Source organism: Mustelus asterias, chromosome 11 (assembly GCF_964213995.1).
Source record: "Mustelus asterias chromosome 11, sMusAst1.hap1.1, whole genome shotgun sequence".
Taxonomy (NCBI): Eukaryota; Metazoa; Chordata; class Chondrichthyes; order Carcharhiniformes; family Triakidae; genus Mustelus; species Mustelus asterias.
In genome coordinates, this window is record NC_135811.1 from 52,347,779 (window position 1) to 52,371,648 (window position 23,870).

The 23,870-nt window shown below is 43.2% G+C and overlaps 1 protein-coding gene across 1 annotated transcript in view; it reads right to left on the minus strand.

Moving 5' to 3' along the window:
• The window catches only part of pcdh15b (protocadherin-related 15b), a 655,691-nt gene that overhangs the window by 84,960 nt on the left and 546,861 nt on the right, over positions 1 to 23,870 (minus strand). The window contains exons 24-25 of the mRNA XM_078222925.1: positions 22,561 to 22,701; positions 7,684 to 7,811 (exon numbers count right to left, since the gene is read on the minus strand). Of these exons, the coding sequence (XP_078079051.1) occupies positions 7,684 to 7,811; positions 22,561 to 22,701 (269 nt within the window). The remainder of the gene's footprint in view (positions 1 to 7,683; positions 7,812 to 22,560; positions 22,702 to 23,870) is intronic.

Below are 23,870 nucleotides of genomic sequence, written 5' to 3' on the forward strand. Positions count from 1 at the left end.
GTGATCTGCCTTCTTGAACCACCGCACTGCAAGTATTACATTCATGCTGCTGTTAGGAAGGAAGTTCCAGGATTTTGTCACATGACAATGAGGGAACAGTGTTTTCTTTCATTCATTCCAAGTCAGGATTAAGTATAACTTGGAGGGAAACTTGCAGGTGGTGCTCCTCCGATATGTCTGCTGCCCTTGTCCTTCATGGGTAGCGCTCGTGGGTTTGGAAGATGCTGTCAAACAAGCCTTTGTGCATTGCTGTTTTGCATCTAGTAGATGGTATACATGACTGCCACAGTGCTCCAGTGTCTGAAGGAGTGAATGTTTCAGGTCATGGATTGGGTGTTGGTCAAGTCGTTGCTTAGTTCTGGATGGAGTTGAGATTCTTGAGCAGCATCCATCCATCCCAGTAGAGAGGGTGCCATCTATAAGATGTGCCTTATAGATGGTCAAACTTTGGGGAGACATGAGGTGAGTTATTTGGTATAGGATTCTCAACCTCTGCCTGCTGTTATAGTATTTATATGGCTGGTTCAATTAAGTTTCCAATCAATGGTAATTCTCAGGATGTTGATGGCATGGAATTCAAGATGGTAATATCACTGAATAGCAAGAGAAAATCGTTAGATCCTTTTGATTGGATAATTGCCTGGCACTTGTGTACACAAATGCTACTTGTCAATTATGAATCCAAGACTGAGGGCACGATCTTACAAAAAGAATTCTGAGTGCTGAATGAACGAGAAAATGGGAGAGTTTCAGACCTAAATTTTGGGTGAGTTCGAAAGGTGGCAATGCGATTCTCACCAGTGGTTGTGGGGGGGTGGTGTTGGTTGTTGAGCAGAGTGTAAGCTCGCCAGTGAATCTGGCTGCAGAATGTTGGCAGGTGCAGACGCCCCGATCTCCCAGTGAACTGGGAGACCTCCTGCCACCGCACTCTCCCCCACCCGCAAGGACATCACTCCCCCCATCATAGTCGGCAGAGCAGCAACCCCCCCCCCACGCTCCGGAATCATGGCAAGATAGGCAGCCGGCATCGGGACTCTCCAAATGGATCCCCTTTCATGACCCCCTCTTTGGTCCATCCTACAAGTCCCACTATGGCCAATCTCTCCCCCTACCCTCACTGGTCAGTTTCTGTGCCAGTTTCTTCCCCCCCTCCCCACCCCCCGACCCTAGCCAATTATTCACTATGCCCGTCTCCCCCTACTTCCTCCTTGACATTCGCCCCCAATACATAGCACCTCCCTCCATGTCAATCATCCCTCCCAGTACACTGGGAGATCTCATGCCCCCCTACCCCACAGACATCATTCCTCCCCCCACGCCGATTTCCCCCAGTGCTGGTCAATCCCCCTCGCTCCCCTCTCGCCCCTCCGTTGATCACCCCCGCCTGCAGAGATCCACCCTTCCCTCCTTCCTCAATGGCCACCCCTGCTGAGTTCCTCCATTCCCTCCCCCCAAGTCATAGCTCCACCCCCACAAGCTCTGCCTCCACCCGTTTGGCACTGCCCTGGCAAAGCTATGGTGCCTGGTAGGCAGTGCCTTGGTGCCAGGTGGGCACAGCCATGCCCCCGATCAGCCGGGGGCTTCAATGACCTCCGATCCTTCCGGTGTGGGATGGTCTCCTGCTGATGGGGACCATATGTAATTCGCGCTTGGGTGAAGTTCGACTGGTGAACAGACAAGTTAAAGTGAACCTGGACCTTGCCTCACTGAAAGTCCGGCAGGACGGGGTCATAAGATCATGCCCGAGAAGTTTCGATTGGGTGGTGGAGCTGCAGCGCTGAAAGGCGATCAGCTCAGAAGAGTTTGATACAAACTAGGCCAAACACTTAGTCAACTCCAATACACCTCAGTATGTTCCTGTGATTCCGGATCCATTCCCCACCTGAAATTGGTTTCCATTACACTAACACTGAATTTGACAGCTGTGTGAAACACAAGATAAAAAAAGAATTATGCTGAAAACTCTCTTTTAATTGAGAATCGGCCTGTTGGTCAATGACATGGTGGTTGGGGCTCAAAACCACCACAAGAGGAACAGCATCAGGAAGATACTTCAGTAAGGACGGAATGGGGTAATGGCAAGTCAGGGTGAATGGTGTACCACATAGTGGCACATGAGGCTGGACCAGAAATGCAAGTTCCACGACCCCGATAAGCACTAATTTGTGAAAAATTATCATGTAACTAGCCTGCAACAATATGTGATACAGAAGTATGACACTGGATTGTGACACTGGCATAACAAGAAATGTGCATGGATGTATTGCTCTAAAGCACTCCACGACTTCTTCCCTCTCCATGTCCCCCACTTCCTCCAGCCCCGCAACCTTCTAAGAACTCAGTTCTAATTTCTCTCGCCTTTTCTGCACTCCTTCTTTCCTTCACCCAACTTCAAAAGCCACAGCTGTGAAATCCTAAACTTTGTAATTTCCTGCCTAGACTATGATTCTCCAGCTCTCCCTCTGTTCCTTCTTCAAACCTATCTCTTTGTCTGAGCTATTGGTCAGATCTCCTAGTATTTCATTCTTCGGCTTGGAGCAATTTTTTTGCCTGATTATGCTCCTTGAAACAACCTGGAGGAATGTTCTACTATGGTAAAGGCATTGTACAATTTAAGTTATTGCTCTTTAAATTATAGATACATGTGGCGAGGCAAAGATATCTGCATGGTATTTGAGATTACTTAAGTTGCCAAGTGTCAAGCAAACTATTTCAGAAAACAACATTGCCTACTATCCCCGATGAATTTAAGTGCATGGAAAGTCTTATTGATGAAACAAATCAGTAAGTCGTGTAGACTCTGATTTATAACCATTTCAGGGATGTAGATCAAGAGGAAACCAAAACGCCAAGAGTAACAAGTCTTGTTATTTATAATTGAGTAGTTTGCCTTCCCGATGCAGAGTTTTTTGTAGGGCCAAATGTAAGACTAAAATACAAACAGATTTACAAAAACACTAAAACCTATCCTACCCTAGTCAGAGGTAGCCGAATGAAACCTACCAAAGATCTAATTATGACAGGGAATTCTCTTCGCTGTCCCTTGTGATGAGATGCACATCATTTTCTTTACAATTATATCCAGGTTTCCAACGATAATTATTTGTGCAGAGTCCATTCATGGGAGCAATCTGTTTGACCGAATTAGTGCTAATATGTCTCCTGTTGTCACTGCTAAAGCAATTGTGTTCCAGGGCTGGGAGATTACCTCAGACAGCCGCTGTGTCCTGGTGCATTTAATTTGTAATGCTGCCAAATTAATTTTTGAAAGAAAGGGAGTTATGCAATCCTCTCACTAAGGTAGGATAAGAGGCACATCGGGTGGCAGGCAGAATGGAGCCAATGGAAACCGAGCATCCAAATATGGAGCCTTTCAGAAGTTGCACTTATGATGTCTCTTGCCCTTTCTCATACTGAAGTTCTCAATGGATGTTCTCTTACAGTATTTGCTTGAATATTGCTGTTTTCTTTCTGTTTTCAGACTCATGAACAACCTGGTATTTTCTAATTATTGGTTAGTTCTGTAAAGTAAACATATTTTTCTATTCAAGGTGTAATAAATGTTTATTTTTATTTTTTGAAAAAGTGCATGTTTTGTGCAGTTGCTGAATAGTTTTCCACATGTTACTGTCAGGAAAGCATATTGGTACATTATGGAATGGTTATAGTTGTGTACACATTGGGGATGTGGAAATGTCTTATGCTCAAGATAAATTGGGGTTACACACTGCATTAGAAGGTATGAGGTCCTGTCCTCAATGGTAAACTGTTGTATATAGTGGTAGGATCATTATCTTTTCAGCTTTGGAAGGGTGGATGGTCTGTGTTCTCTTTCAACATGTCCTTTTCATTCTCTCTTGAGTGGTGATACAGTGGTACAGGTTAGATTTTACCAGTCTTCTGGTGATCGGCTGGGAGGCAGGGTGGGAGGGCATAAAATGACAAAGGAAGGAAGTGGATGGAACGTCCATAACCTTCCCACTACCATGTTGTTTTACCAGCAATAGGGAAGATGGAGGTTGACCCTTCCTGCTCAGATGCAAATTGAGTCGCCTAATTGGAAAATTAAAGGCCTCTTTTTGCTGCCACTGGCATTTAACTGGTGGGGTGTGTAAGGCCCTCTGCTGCCTCAGGAGATTGCCCAGTGAATTCTGACAGGCTCAGAAGATGGAGCCTCCTATTTGGGCACCATATGGACCACTGATGGGCCTCCCACAACAACACCCAACCCACCCTCAGCAACCACACCACCAGCCCTTGCCAGCGCCTGCCTGACTGGACCTGGCACTCCTAGACCTCACTCACCTGGTTTGGAGGGCAGCCTATTTCCACGGCCATGGCCTTCTCGTTTCCACGCATACTCCCGACAGTGGCCATCACTCCTGGTGGGGCTCCTGAGACCACAGAGCTGCCCGGCCTCCGGTTGGTTGGCAGCTCCCGGGAGGGTACCCATCATTTGAAGGAAATTAATTAGCCGGTGGATGGTCAATAAATGTAGCTGGGGGCCCACAAGGCAGGGTTGCTCCTGGCTTTTGGATCTGCTGTTGAGCTTCCCGAGGTGCTGATAAAACTCCCGTCTATGTATGTGTTTCAGTTATGGAGAATTGTAAGAAGAAGCTGTATATTTTCACAGCTGCTAGTGGGGACGTACATTACTTACAACAACCGTCGATGCTCCAATGCTGTAAAACTGACAACACACATGTTTGTGAGGTGAGTTACATTTTGCCACTAGGGGAAGTGCATCGTTGCAGATGATAGTGACGATTCCACTTATCTGTTTGTTCCCGGGTAGTTGGGAGCAGTGTTGGGAGGGTGGGTAAAAAATTGCCTCGCTGCCATGTGTGGCACCAGGCAGTTGCCGATAGGTTCCATCACTGCCTTTGTGGGCTGTGAGAACTGTGTTCATGAAGATTGCCATTCTCAATCAAAACATAAGTTCAAGAGTAGTTACTTTGAAAATAAGTTCGCCAACCATTATCAGGAAAGATATATCTACTGAGAGAAGTGTGATTTTAATCATTCATTTAAAGGGATTATTTTTTAATGCATTGCTCTGAAAGCAGGGTTGAATTGAATATAAATGAGGGAATTAATACAACGCTAACCTTGTCACTGCATCTTTGATGTTAACAATAAAGCAGCTGCTTCGTGAGGGGGAAGCATTTGCGACCGCCATGTCCTGACAGAGACGCACAGACAGCGAGTGGCTTATCACAGAATCGCAGGAGCAATGACTGCAAATTTCCCAGGGTGGAACCTCACGAGCAATACTATCACATTTTCCCAACAACAACAATCTTGCACTTACAGAGCTGCTTTAATATAATAAAACAGCCCCAGTTGCTTCACGAGAGCACGATCAAACGATATTTAGAACTGGGCATCAGAAAGATATTATGACAGATGACTAAAAGCTTGGTCAAACAAGTAGGAGTTAATTTTAAAAATGTCTTTTGTGATTTTGGGTGTTTTGAAGGAAGGCAGAAAGGTGAAGAACCTTAGGACAAGAATAAATATCAGAACATAAGGTAAATGGGAGCAGGAGTAAATCATTCAGGCCCTTGAGCCTGTGCCACCATTCAGTACAATCTCATGGCTGGCCGAGTTTGGTGCCTAGACATAAGCTGCTCATTGAATTCAAGACTCCACTTGGGGGGTGGGCACAGAACAAATGGCTCACCAATGTTCAGTTTGGGTTCCTCAAAAATAGGACAAATCGAACCCAGCCAATTATTGCCCCACCAATATACTCTCAATCATCAAAGTGATGGAAGGTGTGACTATGAGTGTTATCTGGTAATACTTACTCTGCAATAACTGGCTCACTGATGCATAGTTTGGATTCCAAGAAAGGCTTTTGGCTTCTGACCTCATTGCAGCCCTGGTTCAAACATGGACAAAATAGCTAAATTGGACAAAAGAGCTGAGGTGAGGTGAGAGTGACTGCCCTTGAAAATCAAGGCAGTATTTGACTGAGTATGGCATCAAGGAGGCCTAACAAAACGAGAGTCAATGGGAATCAGGGTAAAACCTCTCCAACTGAATGACAATCATCTCAGACCCAAGACATTGATGCAGGAGCTTCTCAGGGTAGTGTCCTAGGCCCAACCATCTGCACCTGATTCATCAATGACCTTCCCTAGAGTATAAGATCAGAAATGGGGGTGTTCTCTGATAACTGCACAATATTCAGTATCATTCATGTCTCCTTAAATACTGCAGCAGCCCAAGCCCGCACACAGCAAAACCTGGACAACATCGGGCTTAGGGTGAGAAGTGGCGCATACCATTCGGACCACACAAGTGCCATGACTAGGCAATGACTATCTCCAACAAGAGAGAATATAACCATCTTCCCTCAACATTCAACAGTATTATCACTGCTGAATCCAAAAACATCATGGGAGATACCATTAACCAGAACCTTGACTGCACCAGCCAGTGATGCCGTGGTTGCAACAGGAGATCGGAAGCTGAGAATTGTGGGTTGAGCAACTCACCTCCTGTTATCCAAAACCGATACATCATCGACAAAGCACAAGTCAGGAACATCTAACCATCTAACCAGGAGAATCTAACCATCTCACTGGAACAGCCACTTCCAGGCAGTGCTTACTAGAGCACGTCAGAATCTGAGCATTCCGTGACAAGTAACGCACCATCTTACTCCCGAAAGCCTGTACATCACCTACAAAATGCAAGTCAGGAGTGTGATGGAATACTCTCCACCTGCCTGGATGACTGCAACTCCAACAACATGCAAGAAGCTCAATACTTTCCAGGACAAACCAATCCCGTTGATTGGCACCACATCAATCATTCAGTCCTTCTGCTACCAGTACACAGTAGCAGCAACAAACAAGCAACAAAACCTTACTACAGTACCTTCCAAACCCGTAATCTCTACTGCTTACAGAAACAAGATCTGCAGGCCCATAAGAACAAAACCATCTGTAGCTTGTTCTCCAATTTAAAGCATTCTGACTTGGAGCTCTACCATCAAAGGGGACAAATCTAATAAAAAACTTTAATATTCACCTTTTGGTTAAGAATGACTAATAACCATAAAAATCAATATCAAAATGTAATCTTGGACTTGTCTACAACCAAGTTCATTTTCAATTAAATTCTTCATAAAATAAATAATTAGAAATAAATGCTGGAAAACCAATGTACAGATCTGAAATTTATTAAGAATTCCAACCCCAGTGGATTCTATAAACAGTAGCATCTGTTCTAATTTATGCTTGGTATATGTAATGATGCAAATCTAGCTAAAAATCATTTTGGTAACTGGAGTAGAGATGTAATTTCCTGTTGCTTGATTACCTGCAATTCAAATTGAAGTTGTACAAAATTGTTTCTTGCACTGTTTTATTTACATTTCTTAACTCAACAGCTGGATAATTTCAATTTTTCAAATAAAAAAACAGCTGAATTAACAACGCCTGCAAGAGCCACCAGCAAAATTCACCGTGAACATAAAATGTCTTTTTGTGCGGATTAAAATTTGAAAATTGATTTTGTGTGAATACTGGCTGATTTGGATCATGTAGCAATGTGACAAGATTAAGATTTAGATCAAGTCAGAATTTCTATTGCTTTTCACAGCAACCTTATAATGAAAGCCACCACTCAGATCATTAAAGAGCCTCCAGTAAATGTGTAATCTTCACTCACCTCAACATGTAGCACAGTGGTGAATGTCTTGGCATCTTCAGTCACCCCACCCAGGTAGAGAGACTTGGTAAAAACAGGGGCATGGTCATTTTCATCTTGTACCTCAATGAAAACCTTGGCTGTATTTGCTGGAAAAGAGGATTTGAAATTGCTGATTCTAGCCAGAATCTCTCTGATAGATATGTATTATTTAAACTTATAAATTATGAAAAAAGGCAAGTATAATGGTCCACTTTTAAAGCTTCCTGCTGAAGTAATAGGCTCCACTGTTCTGCTGTAGTGAGCTGATCACATATCTTTGCAGCCCATGGAGATGGATTAATTTCTTGAATTTTATCTCAATTTATTTAAATGCTAATTATTTTAAGTGTGTTCTGCACAATTACATTTGAATACATGTTCTACCTCATGACTGCACCATTTCTAATGTACTCAGTGTTGGCATACTGATCCTCTTTACAACAGCCAACTTTTGCTTGCAAATTAAATTGCAGATTAAAGGATATAAGATCCCATAAACATGTTGACCTGGTGGTTCAATCGTCAACGCACTTTGTGATATATTGCTGAGTCTTTGCTAAGTCACCTTATTTCTGGTACAGGAATAATAAAAGGGCTTGGTATTCATCACCCATATTGAGTGCTTGTTTAGAAATGGGATAGGAGAGAAGATAGTCAGGGTTCAAATTCCTAAGCACTGTTGTTCTCGGAAGTGCACTTTTGTGGACATAGGATTAAAGAGTGTCAGGTTTATTTTTAGTGATTCCCGACCAAATCCCTTACTCTCCACTGCACATAACTGAACAAGTTGTCGTTATCCACAGACTAGGCTCAAAAGTGCAAAATAATCACTTGGATAAAATAATAGAAGGATGGAAATACTGGAAGAATCATATCCCAGTATTATTTAATGCCTTTAGCAATATAGGGATGAAATTTGAGGGCAGGTTACAATTATAATTAAATTTAACTCCAGAATCATGTTACAACATTAAAGAAAAATAAATATTATTTCATGTAAACTTATTTCACTGCATTATTCACTGCATAAAATCTTACTTTGATACTAAATTTAGCTCTTCAAAGAGTGAGCAGTTTCAATAAATGCCCTTCCAGAAATCAATGTATCCAGGCAAAAAATATCAAATTGATCACAAAGGTTGTTCATAAAGATACAGTAAGGCTGCAATAAACACATCTGTTAGAACTACTCTTTTTTTACCAACAATCCTCTTACATTAAACACTTTGAATTTCAGCTGCGTTGCCATGCAGAACATACAACTTAAAAGGGAAAAAATATAACACAAAAACAAGATTCGGGGGTAATTCAAATCGGGCGTTTCTCAATCGTCCAGCCTTAATGGATATCCATTATACGACTTATTAAAGAAAGGAAATTGGATATGCATTTAAGGGCTATGGGGTAGAGTCGGTGGTGGGGTGGGCGGGGGGGGGTTATTTCTCTACAAAGAGCTAGCATGTATTCAATGGGCCAAATGGCTCCATGTGCTGGACTTTGCCAGCTCTCTGGAAATGAACTGGCCTGTGGGAGGGTGTGGAAAATAGTGCTGGAAATCATCATGAGGGGCATCAGACATCATCCGCCACCATGGGATATTACTGGCAATGAGAACCTCACCAGCATGGTCATCCACACCTCAGCCAATTAAACCAGTTAAGGGTCAATTTCCACTCTCCAGTGCACTCTGGTGTCAGGAGATGCCGCCACCCACACAAGAGTATTGGTAGGTGTAGAATTGATGGGTTCCAATGACTAGCAATCAAGGACCTACAACACAATAGTTTATTCAGTGCTCTGAGCAGCTATTACATGCTTCTACTCTACCAATGCTCTGTGGAGAACTTGCGCACTTCCATCATGTGGTCTTTTAAGTCACCATATCATTACATAGAATCATACAGGGCGGAAGAGGCCCTTCAGCCCATCAAGTCTGCACCAACATATGTGAAACACCTGACCTCGCATCTAATCCCACGTACCGGCACTTGGCCCATAACCTTGAATGATGTGACGTGCCAAGTGCTCATCCAGGTACTTTTAAAAGACGTGAGGCAACCTGCCTCTATCACCTTCCCTGGCAGCGCATTCCAGACCATCACTACCCTCTGGGAACAAAAGATTTTCCTCACTTTCCCCTAATTCTCCTACCCAATGACTATTCAGTCTACAATAGGTAAACATAGGAAGCTTCCCAGTGGGTTTCTTGGAGGGAGACTCTCCTTTATGACCACTGCATGACCCATGAAAAGGTCCTCCACTGCAGGGCCACCCCATTGCCCGTATCCACACCTCCATTGATGGATTGTGCAGCTCCGCTTTGTCCTTGGCATGGTTTAAAAAAATACTAACCTAGCCTCCTCCTCCTTCCTGCAGATTCACCTCTACCTTGGCCAAGGTCGCCAAGCTGCTGGCCCCCTGATTGGGCTAGCAGCTCTGAGAAGCATACCACCATTCAATTGGTGGCAGCCTTTTAATTGGTAAAATCCCGCTGCCTTCCCACGCATGCTTGTCCCTCGGTCTCAGTCCCAGTGGAGGAATTAATAATTTTTGCATTAATCTCAGCCCCACAACATTAGGATTAAATGAGACATCAGCGCAGTTTGCTTAATTACAAACATGACTAACAATGAACATTAGTAGCTCACGGGTGGCCAATGGGTTAGTTACTCATGCAAGGCAATGTGATCATGAATTAAGGTCTCACTGGTGTCTCATCCTCATGTATCCTGGACACCCTGCATTGGATTTAATACAGTCTCAATCAGCTAATGCAGAGGCATTGTGCTTTAGAAAAATGCTTATAAATCTGAAGCACCAGGGAGAAGAAGATAGCTCTGGCCTTGTATTTAATTTTGAGCTGCAAGTTTATTTACACCAAGATTGTTCCAACTCTGTTCAACGTTTTATTGCATCAATGCTCAGAAAATATTTTAATTATAAAAGGAATAGATCTTTCTTCCTGACTCTGTTCAATGAATCAGACAAGACGGTTTCCTTCACCCTTTTTGGTTTAGGATACTTATTCAAATCCTTGCAATTGTTCAACATACTGTATGTTCCTCAGCTTACAATACAGAAGGCAAGAGGTTAAGTCACCCAAAACGTGCTGGGTCCAATTTTAGCTGACATAAATCCATGAAATTTTAATCCCTATCCAATACTTAAATACTTGAACATGTGTACTGCTTGCTAGTAAATCGAAAGCACCGTACCAGAACATTAACAGTGAGCGAAGAAGCCTGCTGAAGCAATGCAGAATTTTAGGAGAAACTCAGATCTGTTTTAGAGAAAAGAAGGAATAGCACATATATGATATGAAGGCGGCTTCAAGATCAATAAAGAAAATCCCGCCCTCAATTTTTAACCTATTGAACGTACAAAATACAACATGGTGGCAGTTTTGGGAAAAACCCAAGACCTTGGAGAAGCTGGGGCAGAAATTCAAAAGCTGGAAAATTAAAGCATCTGGCTGAAAGCATCTAAATTGAAGAGACTGAGGGTGATCATTGAGGGAAGCTCCATAACCAAATTGGAAGCAGAGGGCAGAGGAAGCAAACTCCATTGTGCAGTTGAGGAGTCCAGAGATTATGTGGAAGTCCAGTTTGAATGCCCACAAATTGCAGAGTCAAAGGACCTAGCAGGGGTGAACTAAAAAAAAATTATTGGCTAGGACTAGCTTGAAAAAGTTTTCAGTCTTTTAAAAGTCAGAGGCAGGCCATTTCCAAAGGCACCCCGGGGCCAGACTGTGTTCAGAGTTGGCACCATACAATGTGGCAGCCGAGTTTGGCACAAAGGGAAAGAAAATCAGCGGTTTAAAAACCCCAGGAAAATCCTAGAAACGATGTTAAAACTCCCCAAAATCCACCGGTATTGCAGGGAAGGCCTAGACTAGTTGATAAATTTCTGCACAAAATAAAAGACAAAGACGTTAGGACCACCATCGCAGCACAAGCCTGCCAAACCCAACAAGTGCGGGAAGACTCTGAGAAAACACTGACTGTGACACCATCTTTAAAACCAGCAATTAAATCTGTACTCACAAAAATCTTTTAAACAACCATGGATAACAAACCAACTTTACTAATTTGGACTGATTCAAAAGCCAAACCAGATGAAAAATTGGGCGTACTGGGGAAGAAAATGTTTAATTTAGTGGAGATAATGTTGTAGTGGTAATGTCACTAGATTGATAATCTAGAGACCTACAGGCTAATGCTTTGGGGACATGGGTTCAAATCCCATCATGGTAGCTGGTGGAATTCAAACACAATTAATAAATTCTGGAATATAAATTTAGTCTCGATAACAGTGGCCATGGAACCATCACCAATTGTTGGACCCACTTGGTTCACCAATGTCCTTGAGGAAAGGAAATCTGCCATCCTTATCGAGTCTGGTCGACAGGTGACTCCATACAGCATTGTGACTGATTCTTAACTGCCCTCTGCAATGGCCTAGCAAGCTACTCAGTTCAATTCGAAATGGGCAGCAAATGATGACCTTGCCAGTGATGGTCACATCCCATCAAACAATAAGCAAACAAAAGAAACCATGTCTCAGTAGGAAATCAGAAGAAGTCCAGATTAAGATGTTTTTATACTCCTTTGCTGAGTTTGCAAATGAAGCAATCCTAATGTAACAGACTGATGAATCCTCAACCAACTTTGATTAAATATTAAAAGCATTCAGCAAATATGCATAAAATGCATAGAACCGAAAAAGGGAGATAGAAAATTCACACTAAAGCTACGAAAGTAAAAAATAAATACCCGAGCCGAACTATATAACGGGGGCAGGCAGAGGACCATCCAGAAGTCTTAAAAATAATTTTTTTTGAAAATGATGACACATTTCCCAAACTGCTACAGCAAGTGGAAATGCAGAGCCCCCTGACTCTGATCAAAGGGAAAGTCGTAGAGCATTTAGTTTTTTTTAGTTTAGTTTATTTATTTGTCACAAATGGGCTTACATTAACACTGTAATTAAGTTACTGTGAAAATCCCCTAATCGTCACATTCTGGCGCCTGTTCAGGTACACTGAGGGAGAATTTAGCATGGCCAATGTACCTAACCAGCCTGTCTTTTGGACCGTGGGGGGAAATGCATGCAGACAATGGGGAAAACATGCAGACTCCGCACAGAGAGTGACCCAAGCCGGGAATCGAACCTCGGTCCCTGGTGCTGTGAGGCAGCAGTGCTAACCACTGTGCCACAGAGGTTCAAGTGAATAATGAAGCCACGATTTGTACCAGAGTTGGAACAAGTTAAAACTTCAGTGGAGGCAGACCTGGCTAACAGTGAAATCAAAATGAAGGACCAGGACAAATCTGTGCTGCAGGCAGAGAGAGAAAGGCAATGTAAGATGGGAAAATGTAAATCTGAAGCTGAGGAACAAGGAAGGCACTAGATGCCTCAAACTTACTGACTTGTCGAAAAATGAAATAGTGGAAATGAAAATCAAGAACATAGAATGGCGAGAAAAAGGACAGTAAGAAGTCTCACAACACCAGGTTAAAGTCCAACAAATTTACTTGGTAGCACAAGCTTTCGGAGCGCTGCCCCTTCATCATCACCTGATTAAGGAGCAGCATCCCGAAAGCTCGTGCTACCAAATAAACCTTCTTACGTGCCTACCCCAGTCCAACGCTGGCATCTCCACCTCATGAAGGAGAAAGAGTTGCTGATGAATCAAACCAGTTGCTTGCGTGCAACATTAACAAATTAAATTCTTGAATTTTGATCCAATTGGAAGTACTTGAAAGAGAAGATGCACAGTATGGATGAGCAAATCCAGACTTTGAATGCAGACAAAATAAATTCTATGAAACAGATTGAGGGTGTAACAAGTAAATTGAAAGAGTCAAAGCAGCAGTCAGTGACCAGAGAAGAAAGATACTGAAAAGAACTAAATGCCCAGGCGAAGTTGTTAAACTAGTTCAACGATAACTCTGAAACAAAGATAACTGAATTTACCAGAGTAGATGTTGAGCTGAATGAAAAGATTGATAAGCTTGATAAAGATTTGGAAAAGAGGGTAAATAAATATTTAGGTGAAATTCTGAAAGAAGCAGAAAGGAAGATTAAATTTTGAAGCGTACACTGCCACAAAGAGCAGAACACAACACAAGCAAAAAGAAACACCAGTTTTGTACCAAGAATAAACAGAGTGAACATTCTCTTCAAAAGGAATCAGATAAGCTGCTTGCCCTGGAGCAGACCAGATGTGGAGTTGACAAGGAGAGGCTCAATGCCAAGAAAAAGAGATTTTAAAAAGACAATTAAGTGCCAGAAAGGCAATATACAAAGTTAAACATATCAACAGAGCCTACCAATCCTCCAAATGTGACCATAAGACATAGGAGCAAAATTAGGCCACTCGGCCCATTGAGTCTGCTCTGCCATTCAATCATAGCTGATTTTTTTCTCATCCCCATTCTCCTCCCTTTTCCCCATAACCCCTGATCCCCTTATTAATCAAGAACCCATCTATCTGTGTCTTAAATACACTCAATGACCTGGCCTTCACAGCCTTTTGCGGTAAAGAGTTCCACAGATTCACCACTCTCTGGCTGAAGAAATTCCTCCTCATTTCTGTTTTAAAGGATCGTCCCTTTAGCCTGAGGTTGTGTCCTCTGGTTCTAGTTTTTCCTACTCGTGGAAACATCCTCTCCGCATCCACTCTATCCAGGCCTCGCAGTATCCTGCAAGTTTCAATAAGGTTCCCCCTCATCCTTCTAAACTCCAACGAGTACAGACCCAGAGTCCTCAACCGTTCCTAATACGACAAGCTCTTCATTCCAGGGATCATTCTTGTGAACCTCCTCTTGACCCTTTCTAAGGCCATCCTTCCTTAGATATGAGGCCCAAAACTGCTCACAATACTCCAAATGGGGTCTGACCTGAGCATTATACAGCCTCAGAAGTACATCCCTGCTCTTCTATTCTAGCCCCCTCGACATGAATGCTAACATTGCATTTGTCTTCCTAACTGCTGACTGAACTTGCACGTTAACCTTAAGAGAATCTTGAACAATGACTTCCAAGTCCCTTTGTGTTTTTGATTTCCTAAGCATTTTCCCATTTAGAAAGTAGTCTATGCCTCCATTCCTCCTTCCAAAGTGCATAACCTTACACTTTTCCACATTGTATTCCATCTGCCACTTCTTTGCCCACTCTCCTAACCTGTCCAAGTCCCTCTGCAGCCTCCCTGCTTCCTCAATACTACCTGTCCCTCCAGAACAAGACCTAGAAGAATTGTCAAGCCTGAAGGCCACCTGAATCTATAAAGTCAGAGGCTTGAGGGGGAGAGTAGGGGAGGCATAATGGTAGATGTGATAGGAATGTAAATATGTTGGACATAGCGTTGGGATTGTGTAGCATAAAGGTATCTAGCATAGCAAGGATTAGTGTGGGACATTATTGCCCACAGAGCGATGTAAACAGACACATGACTTGGAACTAGCGAGAGTTGTGGACTGGACAGGGATCTGTGTAGAAGCCAGCATGGTGTAAGCTCCGAGCTGGACCATACCCTGTACAGGCAGTCTCCGGGTTACAAACGCCCGACTTTACGAACGCCCGTACTTACGTACCGACCTCTGTAAAGCCTATTATTTTAAAAAATCGAGTTATATACAATGGTTCATACTAACGAACAGGCGGACTACATTGCACGACGCTCAAAACACTGCACGCTTTCAGCGGTTCGTCAGCCTGAGGGAGAACAACGCCACGCCGTCGTCGCCATTTTAAGTCGGATCGCGTAAGCACTGTTGTGTGCGTTGTGTTTTGACTTAAATTTTTTGTGTGTTTACCCTCGTAATCATGGCTCCAAAGCGTAAATCTGATGCAAGTGATGGTGATGCATCGAAGAAAAGGAAAACAATCACGATTGAAACGAAAGTGGAAATAATAAAGCGATCGGAGAGAGGTGAACCGTACGTAACTGTTCCGATTTACATACAAATTCGACTTACAGACAGACTTAAAAACGGAACTCGTTCGTAACCTGGGGACTGCCTGTACATATGTATATAGTTATGTGTTATCGATAAACATTGAACCTCTTCAATGAGACCTAATGAGCATACAACATTTCTGTCCTCACACACTACACTGTTTTTGGGTGTCTAGCTGTTTTCTAACTGTTGAGCTCATCATTGTACATGCCCCAGCCTCTGCCCATCTTTGTTTAAAAGTCCAACTGTGGAACAGATGTAGTGTGTAACTTGAAAGATCTGGATAGGAATGGTAGAAGCCAAAATGGGTTTCCACCAGTCACTTGCTTATCATTGTGTCCTATGCATCTAACCAGGAAGTCAGCAACCATTCATTGCCTCATTGTACCTAATAATCTGCTGTGGTATCGAATCATCTCTTATGGATCTACTGGGTCTCAATTGGGGTAACACTGGAATACTCTCTTGTGTCTCTGGGCTTATGAAGACACAAAAACATCAAATTGTGTTCTCGCTCCTGTCACCGCTTTGTATCTCTTGCTGGAAATGAATATGCGCACGTAACATGATGACAGCCTTGGAATCTGATGGGGATGCTGACCGTGGCAATAGTCATTGCATAGTCATCATTCAGTAAAGAATGGCCACTCGGTCTAAGTAAGAAGTCTCACAACACCAGGTTAAAGTCCAACAGGTTTATGCGTGGCCTCCACTTTGAGCCGGCAATTTGCAGTGTCGGTAGTAGCCATGATGTGGAGATGCCGGCGTTGGACTGGGGTGGGCTGGGGTTAAACCTGTTGGACTTTAACCTGCTGTTGTGAGTCTTCTTACTGTGCCCACCCCAGTCCAACGCCGGCATCTCCGCATCATCACTCGGTCTAAGGCTTAGAAGACCACTCTCGTAGTTGCAATGCTTCACCAATATAAATCACTGAAACTTGGGAAGAGGTGGAAGGATTGAGGATTATACTCGAATGAAAAAGCTTTGAATGAGAGGGCAAAAGAGCAACAATAGATCCAAAGTATTAAGTATAAAATTTCCTCCTGCCAAAAATAGCATCAGTTTCTGCACAGACATGGTGCAAATTGCAAGCTGCATTGCATAATGTTGTTTTCCCCTAGCTGTGCATTTCACATAATTAAAATCTTGCTTCTTAAATCAGCACGTGGCACTTAGTGTGCTGGCTCAGCTGGCATTTTATATACAATGTCTAGGAGCAGTGGCAGCAGGGAGCAATAAAGAAGACAAGTTACTATTCTCCTGATTACAGTTTGGAGATTTATTCTTCTCACTGCTTTGAAACATTGTTTTTTTGTCACAAAATTCCTGTTCCAATGAAATCAGAAGAGTGAAGCAGTTTTCACAATATATCCTTCCTTGCCTTTCATGCTCCCTTGCAAAAATTGAAGAAATAAATTCAAGGTAAAGGTTACAAGTATGAGTTGCTGAAATTGTAAAGTACAATCTTAAGTACAGATTTTAATTTCAGATTTTAAAAGGAAATTAAACATTTTAGATGGTTAACCGTCAGACCTTTGGTCATCTTAAATTATATTCTGAAAATATGAATTAAAATTTTGTTTTGTAGATAAATTATCAAACAAATATCTTTAGAACAAAATATCTCAACAAGCTTCTAATTTGAGAATATTATACTGGCAAAGTGAAGGATTCAGTGTCCACTGTGTAGAAGCCAACCAAGGTTGAAGGGTACAAGACCAAGGTGATTAGATGTCATCAAGCATCAGTAGAAACATGAGCAGATTGACAACCATGTAAAAGTCTGTCCTCTCAATTAGCAAGGAATATGAGAGAGAAACAAAAGATAATGGCACCTATTATTGACTGAGGATGAAGACTTAGTAGGCTTGTTTATCATTTTCTTGTTAATTATTTCAGTGAAATCATTAACACAAACTAACATTAAAACAAATTAGCTAATAGCTTTCATAGAATCCCTACAGTGCAGGAGGAGGCCATTTGGCCCATCTGACAACTTTCCCACCCCGGTCCTATCCCCGTAACCCCATGTATTTACCCTGCTAATCCCCCTGACACCAAGGATCAATTTAGTGTGGACAATCAACGTAACCTACACATCTTCAGATGTGGGAGGAAACTGGAGCACCCAGAGAAAACCCACGCAGACACGGGAAGAATGTGCGAACTTCACAGAGTTGGGGGAACTTCCCATCCCACTCGACGCGGGAATCATGGTGGGTGGGGGGAGCGGACCATGCAAAGGTCTGTTGACCTCAGGTGTGATTTTCCAGTTTTGGGGCGAACACGGCTGGAAAATCCTGCCCAGACATTCACCCGAGGCCGGAATTGAACCTGGGTCCCTGAGACAGCAGTGCTAACCACTGTGCCACTATGCCACTTTGTTAAAACACTGGGCAGCATGGTGGTGCAGTGGTTAGCACTGCTGCCTCACAGCACCAGGGACCCGGGTTCGATTCCTGGCTTGGGTCACTACCTGTGCACAGTCTGCACATTCTCCCTGTGTCTGCATGTGTTTCCTCCCATAGTCTGAAAGACGTGCTGGTTAGGTGCATTGGCCATGGTAAATTCTCCCTCGACGCATGTTCGGGTGCACTGAGTGTGGTGACTAGGGGATTTTCACAGTAACTTCATTGCAGTGTTAATGTAATCCTACTTGTGACACTAATAAATAAACTTTAAATGTGCACTATATAGAAAACATATTAAGAATTGTTCAACTGGTATAACTAAAATATTTTCTAGGCTAGGATTCACTATACATGCATTGGCTTTCTCAGAACAGTTCCATGTTCTATATTAACATTTATTTCCATTCTTATGAAACATCTGAGCCACCAGCGAAATTCTGGCCAGCAATGCTGAGAGGCAGAGATTAGCTACTAACAAACGGATTTACCTTTTCAAGATAAACCTTCCACAGCAGTGAAACAGAGGCGAACCTATCAGAGAAGGCCAGGTGGTATATTCTAAATTCATCTGCAGTAATCCAAAACAATACAAAGCTAAAAAAAAAATGCTGGAAATACTCAGCATGTTTTGGCTGCATCTGTGGTGTGAGATAGCAATAACAAGATAAGGCCTGTATTTTATGCCCCCCAGCAGGTTTGAAAGTAGGGGGAGGGGAATCTCATAACATCCAGTGAGTACTCTTCCCATTGGCGACACAACTGCTCCTGACCTGTATGAAATTTCAGGAGGGGCAGTGGCGTCATTGGGTGACCCACATACACTTGGGCTCATTGAGGCCCTTAAGTGATCAATTAATGGCCAATTAAAAGTCTTATTTCACCCCTGCTGGTATTTTACCTACGGTGGGTGAGGTCCATGCCATTTGGGAAGGCCAGCAGCTTTAGCTGCAAGGGATAGTGCGGAGTATTGGAGGGGGTGGAAACCTTCTTTATGGATCCCCACTATCCATCGTAGGCAATCCCCCTAAAGGTCATACTTACATTTTTACTCTCTCCCCCGATCCCTGACCTCCCAAACTCAGGTCCCTACCCCCTCAACCCCCTCGCCAGGGCCTGCCATGGTGTCCAACACCTGCGACGACTTCCACTGGGGACTGCCTGTAGTTCCAATAGTGGCCACTGCTCCACTTGGCATTACTAGGACAACAAAACTACCAGCCATTAAATAGTCAGAAGCCCTCTAAGCTGGGACGGGCAGAGCACCAGTGAGACCATAGCTGCAGTACTGTGTACAGTACTGGTCACCTTATTTAAGAAAAAATGTAAATGCAGTGGATGCAGTTCAGAGAAGTTTTACCAGGCTAATACCTGGAATGGGTGGATTGTCTTTTGAGGAAAGGTTGGACAGGCTAGGCTTGTATCTACTGGAGTTTAGAAGAATAAGGTGCGAATGGATTGAAATGTATAGGATCCTGTACAGGATGGATGTGGAGAAGATGCATCCCCTTGTGGGAACATCGAGAACTAGGGGTCACTGTTTAAAAATAAGGGGTCGCCCATTTATAATGGAGGTGAGAAGACATTTTTTCTCTGAGAGGGTTGCGAGTCCTTGGAACTCTCTTCCTCAAAAGAAGGTGGAAGCAGATTCTTTGAATATTTTGATGGCAAAAAGGTGTCACCAGCTGTGCACCAAACTTCATTCATAGCCAGGATCCACCCTAAGATTATGCCAAACAAGGATCATCTTTGTGAGTAAACACACTTTATGGAGGTAAATAAAAAGCAAAGTGGCAATGGTTGGTTGTTGGCAGGGTCCAAGGGAGCATTGCCAGATTCTTGTAAATTCTTTCACGGGATGTGGGCATCAGCATTTATTGCTCACCCCTGATTGCCCTTGAGATGGTGTGGGTGGGGGCAAGAAGGAGATCAGTGAGGTTAGCCCCTAACAAGAAGGTTGCTGAGAAAGAAAGGAGGAGCAGATGTTCTTAAAGAGGCATCGATGAAGTGCCTTGAAGGATCCTTCCAAGAAGGTCAAGAAGCTCCATATTGGAAATTACATTTTGCTTTTCTAACAGAACTATTTTTACATTTAGAAACTAGCTGAGCTGGGATAGATCAGTCTTAAACTTAATCCACAAATTATATTCAGCTGCAAACCATTGGAAATCACCATATATCCTTTTCCATCTTCCCAGGCCAATGTGATCACAATTTTTTTTACTTGCAGCTGGTTTAAAAGCGCTGATAAATGCTTGGAGGAAATGTCCCTGCTAGCAATCCCAGAAGGAGATTAATATGTGACATTATTCTATGCCGAAATAAATAAAATCCACCCCAAAAAAATCAAAAATGAATCAAGTAAATTAACTAACAATTGTTTTGGAAATATAAAAACTAAAACGAAACATGTAAAAGTCAGATCATGCTACATAATTTTCTACATTTGTGATATAACATATGTAAATTGCTTCCTGTGTCAAACTCAATGGGGGGAATGTTCCCATCCCGCCCATCACCGGAATCGTAGCGGGTGAGGGGCGGACCATGCAAAGGTTTGTTGACCACGGGCGGGATTTTCCGGTTTTGGGGTGAGCAGCGGCTGGAAAATCCCGCCCATAGCCTCTGCACAAGAAAACAGTCCCCAGTCCCAGTTGGACTCAGAGTAACATAATAAAGCACACTGAAGTTTCCATCATTCTGACATTTTCTTTCTTTATTGGCGAGGCAAAGATTTCAGAGACAGTGAATAAAAGGCGCAAGACATTAAAGACCACCAGAGGACTGCACTTCAACATTTAACTACTTGTTTGGATGATATTTCACTTGTGCCAGTATTTAACATTCAGCACAATGCAAGATCAATTCATGCAACATCCCTCTCCTGCAAAACTATTGACTTACTAACATAAAAGCAAAAGTACTGCAGATGCTGGAAATCTGAAATAAAAACAGATAGTGCTAGAAATACCCAGCAGGTCCAGCAGCAACTGTGGAGAGGTAAAGAATTAACGTTTTGAGTCGAGCACAATTCTTCCAAACTAATTTGCTGATTTACTGATGCGAGCTAATGGTTTTAAATTTCTTAAATTATTTTCTCAAATAAATACACAAAAATACACGGCACGGTGGCACAGTGGTTAGCACTGCTGCCTCACAGCGCCAAAGACTCGGGTTCACTTCCGGCCTCGGGTCACTGTCTGTGTGGAGTCTGCGCATCCTCCCCGTGTCTGCGTGGGTTTCCTCCGGGTGCTCCGGTGTCCTCCCACAATCCAAAGATGTGTGGGTTAGGTGGATTGGCCATGCTAAATTGCCCCATAGTGTCAGGGGGACTAGCTAGAGTAAATGCATGGGCTTGTGGGGATACGGCCTGAGTGGGATTGTGGTCAGTGCAGACTCGATGGGCCGCATGGCCTCCTTCTGCACTGTAGGGATTCTATGAATCCTTAGGTGATGATCAATAGTCACTCGAGGAAGCAATCCCAGATCTCTGCAAGTTTCTTCACAGAATTACTTTCAGATATTTGCTCATAACCCTAATGTTGGTATCTCTGAATTGTAAAATATATGACAAACTGGTTAGTCTAAAGGAAGTCTATGGGAGCTTTATGAGCCAATATTACATGGGAGCACCAATGATATCATAGAAATCATAGAAACCCTACAGTGCAGAAGGAGGCCATTCGGCCCATCGAGTCTGCACTGACCACAATCCCACCCAGGCCCAACCCCACATATTTATCCGCTAATCCCTCTAACCTACACACCTCAGGACTCCAAGGGGCAATTTTTAACCTGGCCAATCAACCTAACCCGCACATCTTTGGACTGTGGGAGGAAACTGGAGCACCCGGAGGAAACCCACGCAGACACGAGGAGAATGTGCTAACTCCACACAGACAGTGATCCAAGCCAGGAATCGAACCCAGGTCCCTGGAGCTGTGAAGCAGCAGTGCTAACCACTGTGCTACCGTGCCGCCCCTGCTACCGTGCCGCCCATATGGCTTTGTAAAATTGGTTAACACTCTAAAATTGCCCATACAAAGCCCATTTTATTGAGCATTAGTTAGCCGACTAAGCACTCAATATGATGCACACATTTCCGCAAGGATGTTCCCCAATGAGCCATATTGGGAAAGGAAAGAATTAGGCATCTATCCCCCATGCCTGAAGCAGGCATTGGGCTCTTTATATATTCAAATAAGTAGACTAATGCTAGCTTCAGGTCTGATTTCCAAGACTGAGTTAGCTAGTGTAGGAAGTGTCTCAGACTGCCCACACTTGAAGTTTCTGAGCTTGAGGAGCACCTGGTGTCACCAAGGAACTTAGTTTTCTCGATCACTTGCTAACGAAGGCGTCAACTACTGTATCTAAACATTAGAAATGTGTATTTGGAAAATTATCGCCCACATTTTTGACTACTTAAATGCAATCCAATGATCAACTTAAGTGAGAAACAAAAATAAATTCCATCATCTTGACTTACTTCTTGAAGGAACCCTTAGGTTTGACCTGAAGAACAGCAATGAATCTGCCTGGATTCTAATTTCATAGTCTTTTACGGATTCATAATCCAACGTTTTATTTGTTGTAATGACTCCTGTCCGATTGTTGATCTTAAATACACCTGAAAATGGAAATGTTTAATATGTTATTTACACAAGAACACAGCAGCAGATTTTAATAATTTGAATTATTTTTGATTTGTTTTAAGATGTCACAGGATGAGAAACTTATCATTGGAACACAGTCAAATTCTCAAACTTTCATCATCAAGTGCTCGAAAGTCAGTAATGCTGCACCGTAAGAGAACAGGAGGAAGTCAGTGAGCATAAAGTGAGGATGTGGAGATGCCAGTGTTGGATTGGGGTAGGTACAGTAAGAAGTCTCACAACACCAGGTTAAAGTCCAACAGGTTTATTTGGTAGCATGGGTTTTCGGAGCGCTGCCCCTTCATCAGATGAGTGAAGAGTTGGGTTCACCTGATGAAGGGGCAGCGCTCCGAAAGCTCGTGCTACCAAATAAACCTGCTGGACTTTAACCTGGTGTTGTGAGACTTCTTATCATAAAGTGAGGAGGAGAGATCTTGGGGCAGGATTCCAGTATAACAGACCTACTTGCAGTGGGGAACCAGTAGTGTGTCAAGAACCTTGTTGTCATTGAAGCCACTTTTGCAGTGGTTCCTGAACTGAGCCATGGCATTAGCATCCCAGTTCCAGGTTTCCTGATTAATTGCAAAGTGTGGGCGTGCTGACAGCTTGCATCTGTCAAAGGAAGGACTTGTGGTTAAAGGATCGAGAGCAGGGACAGAGCGGCTGAACTGTGCATTGTTTGCTGAGGCTTTGGCAACCACAAGAATAGAAAGGAAACATAGGAAGGCTACCCCTGAGTCTCTAACTCTCTCCTGGAAGTTGTGCTGTGGGGCCTGAGGTTCTGCAGTGAAATGCTATTCCCCATCGACAAGGGAAACATTCCAGTCTTTCAAATCAGGCAGGTATGGACAAAATTGGCCAGGAAAGTGAGCAGCAGCAATCTGGTCCTTTGAACTTGCAGTGGCCCAAGAGGTTCAGTGTCCTCAACAGGGAAGGAAAGGTGAGCTGCATCCCAGTTTCATTAGCCAACCTCCACACTCTGACATCCCCAGCATTCTTTTGCACATCACTCCTCAAGATCAACTCACCTTGCTTCTGCACTCATGCCACCCTCTCCAGGCACATCCTCATCTGAACAGCCAACACTCACATTCTCTTTCACCTTACTGGCATCTCGCACACATGCCTCAAACTCATTTTCCAA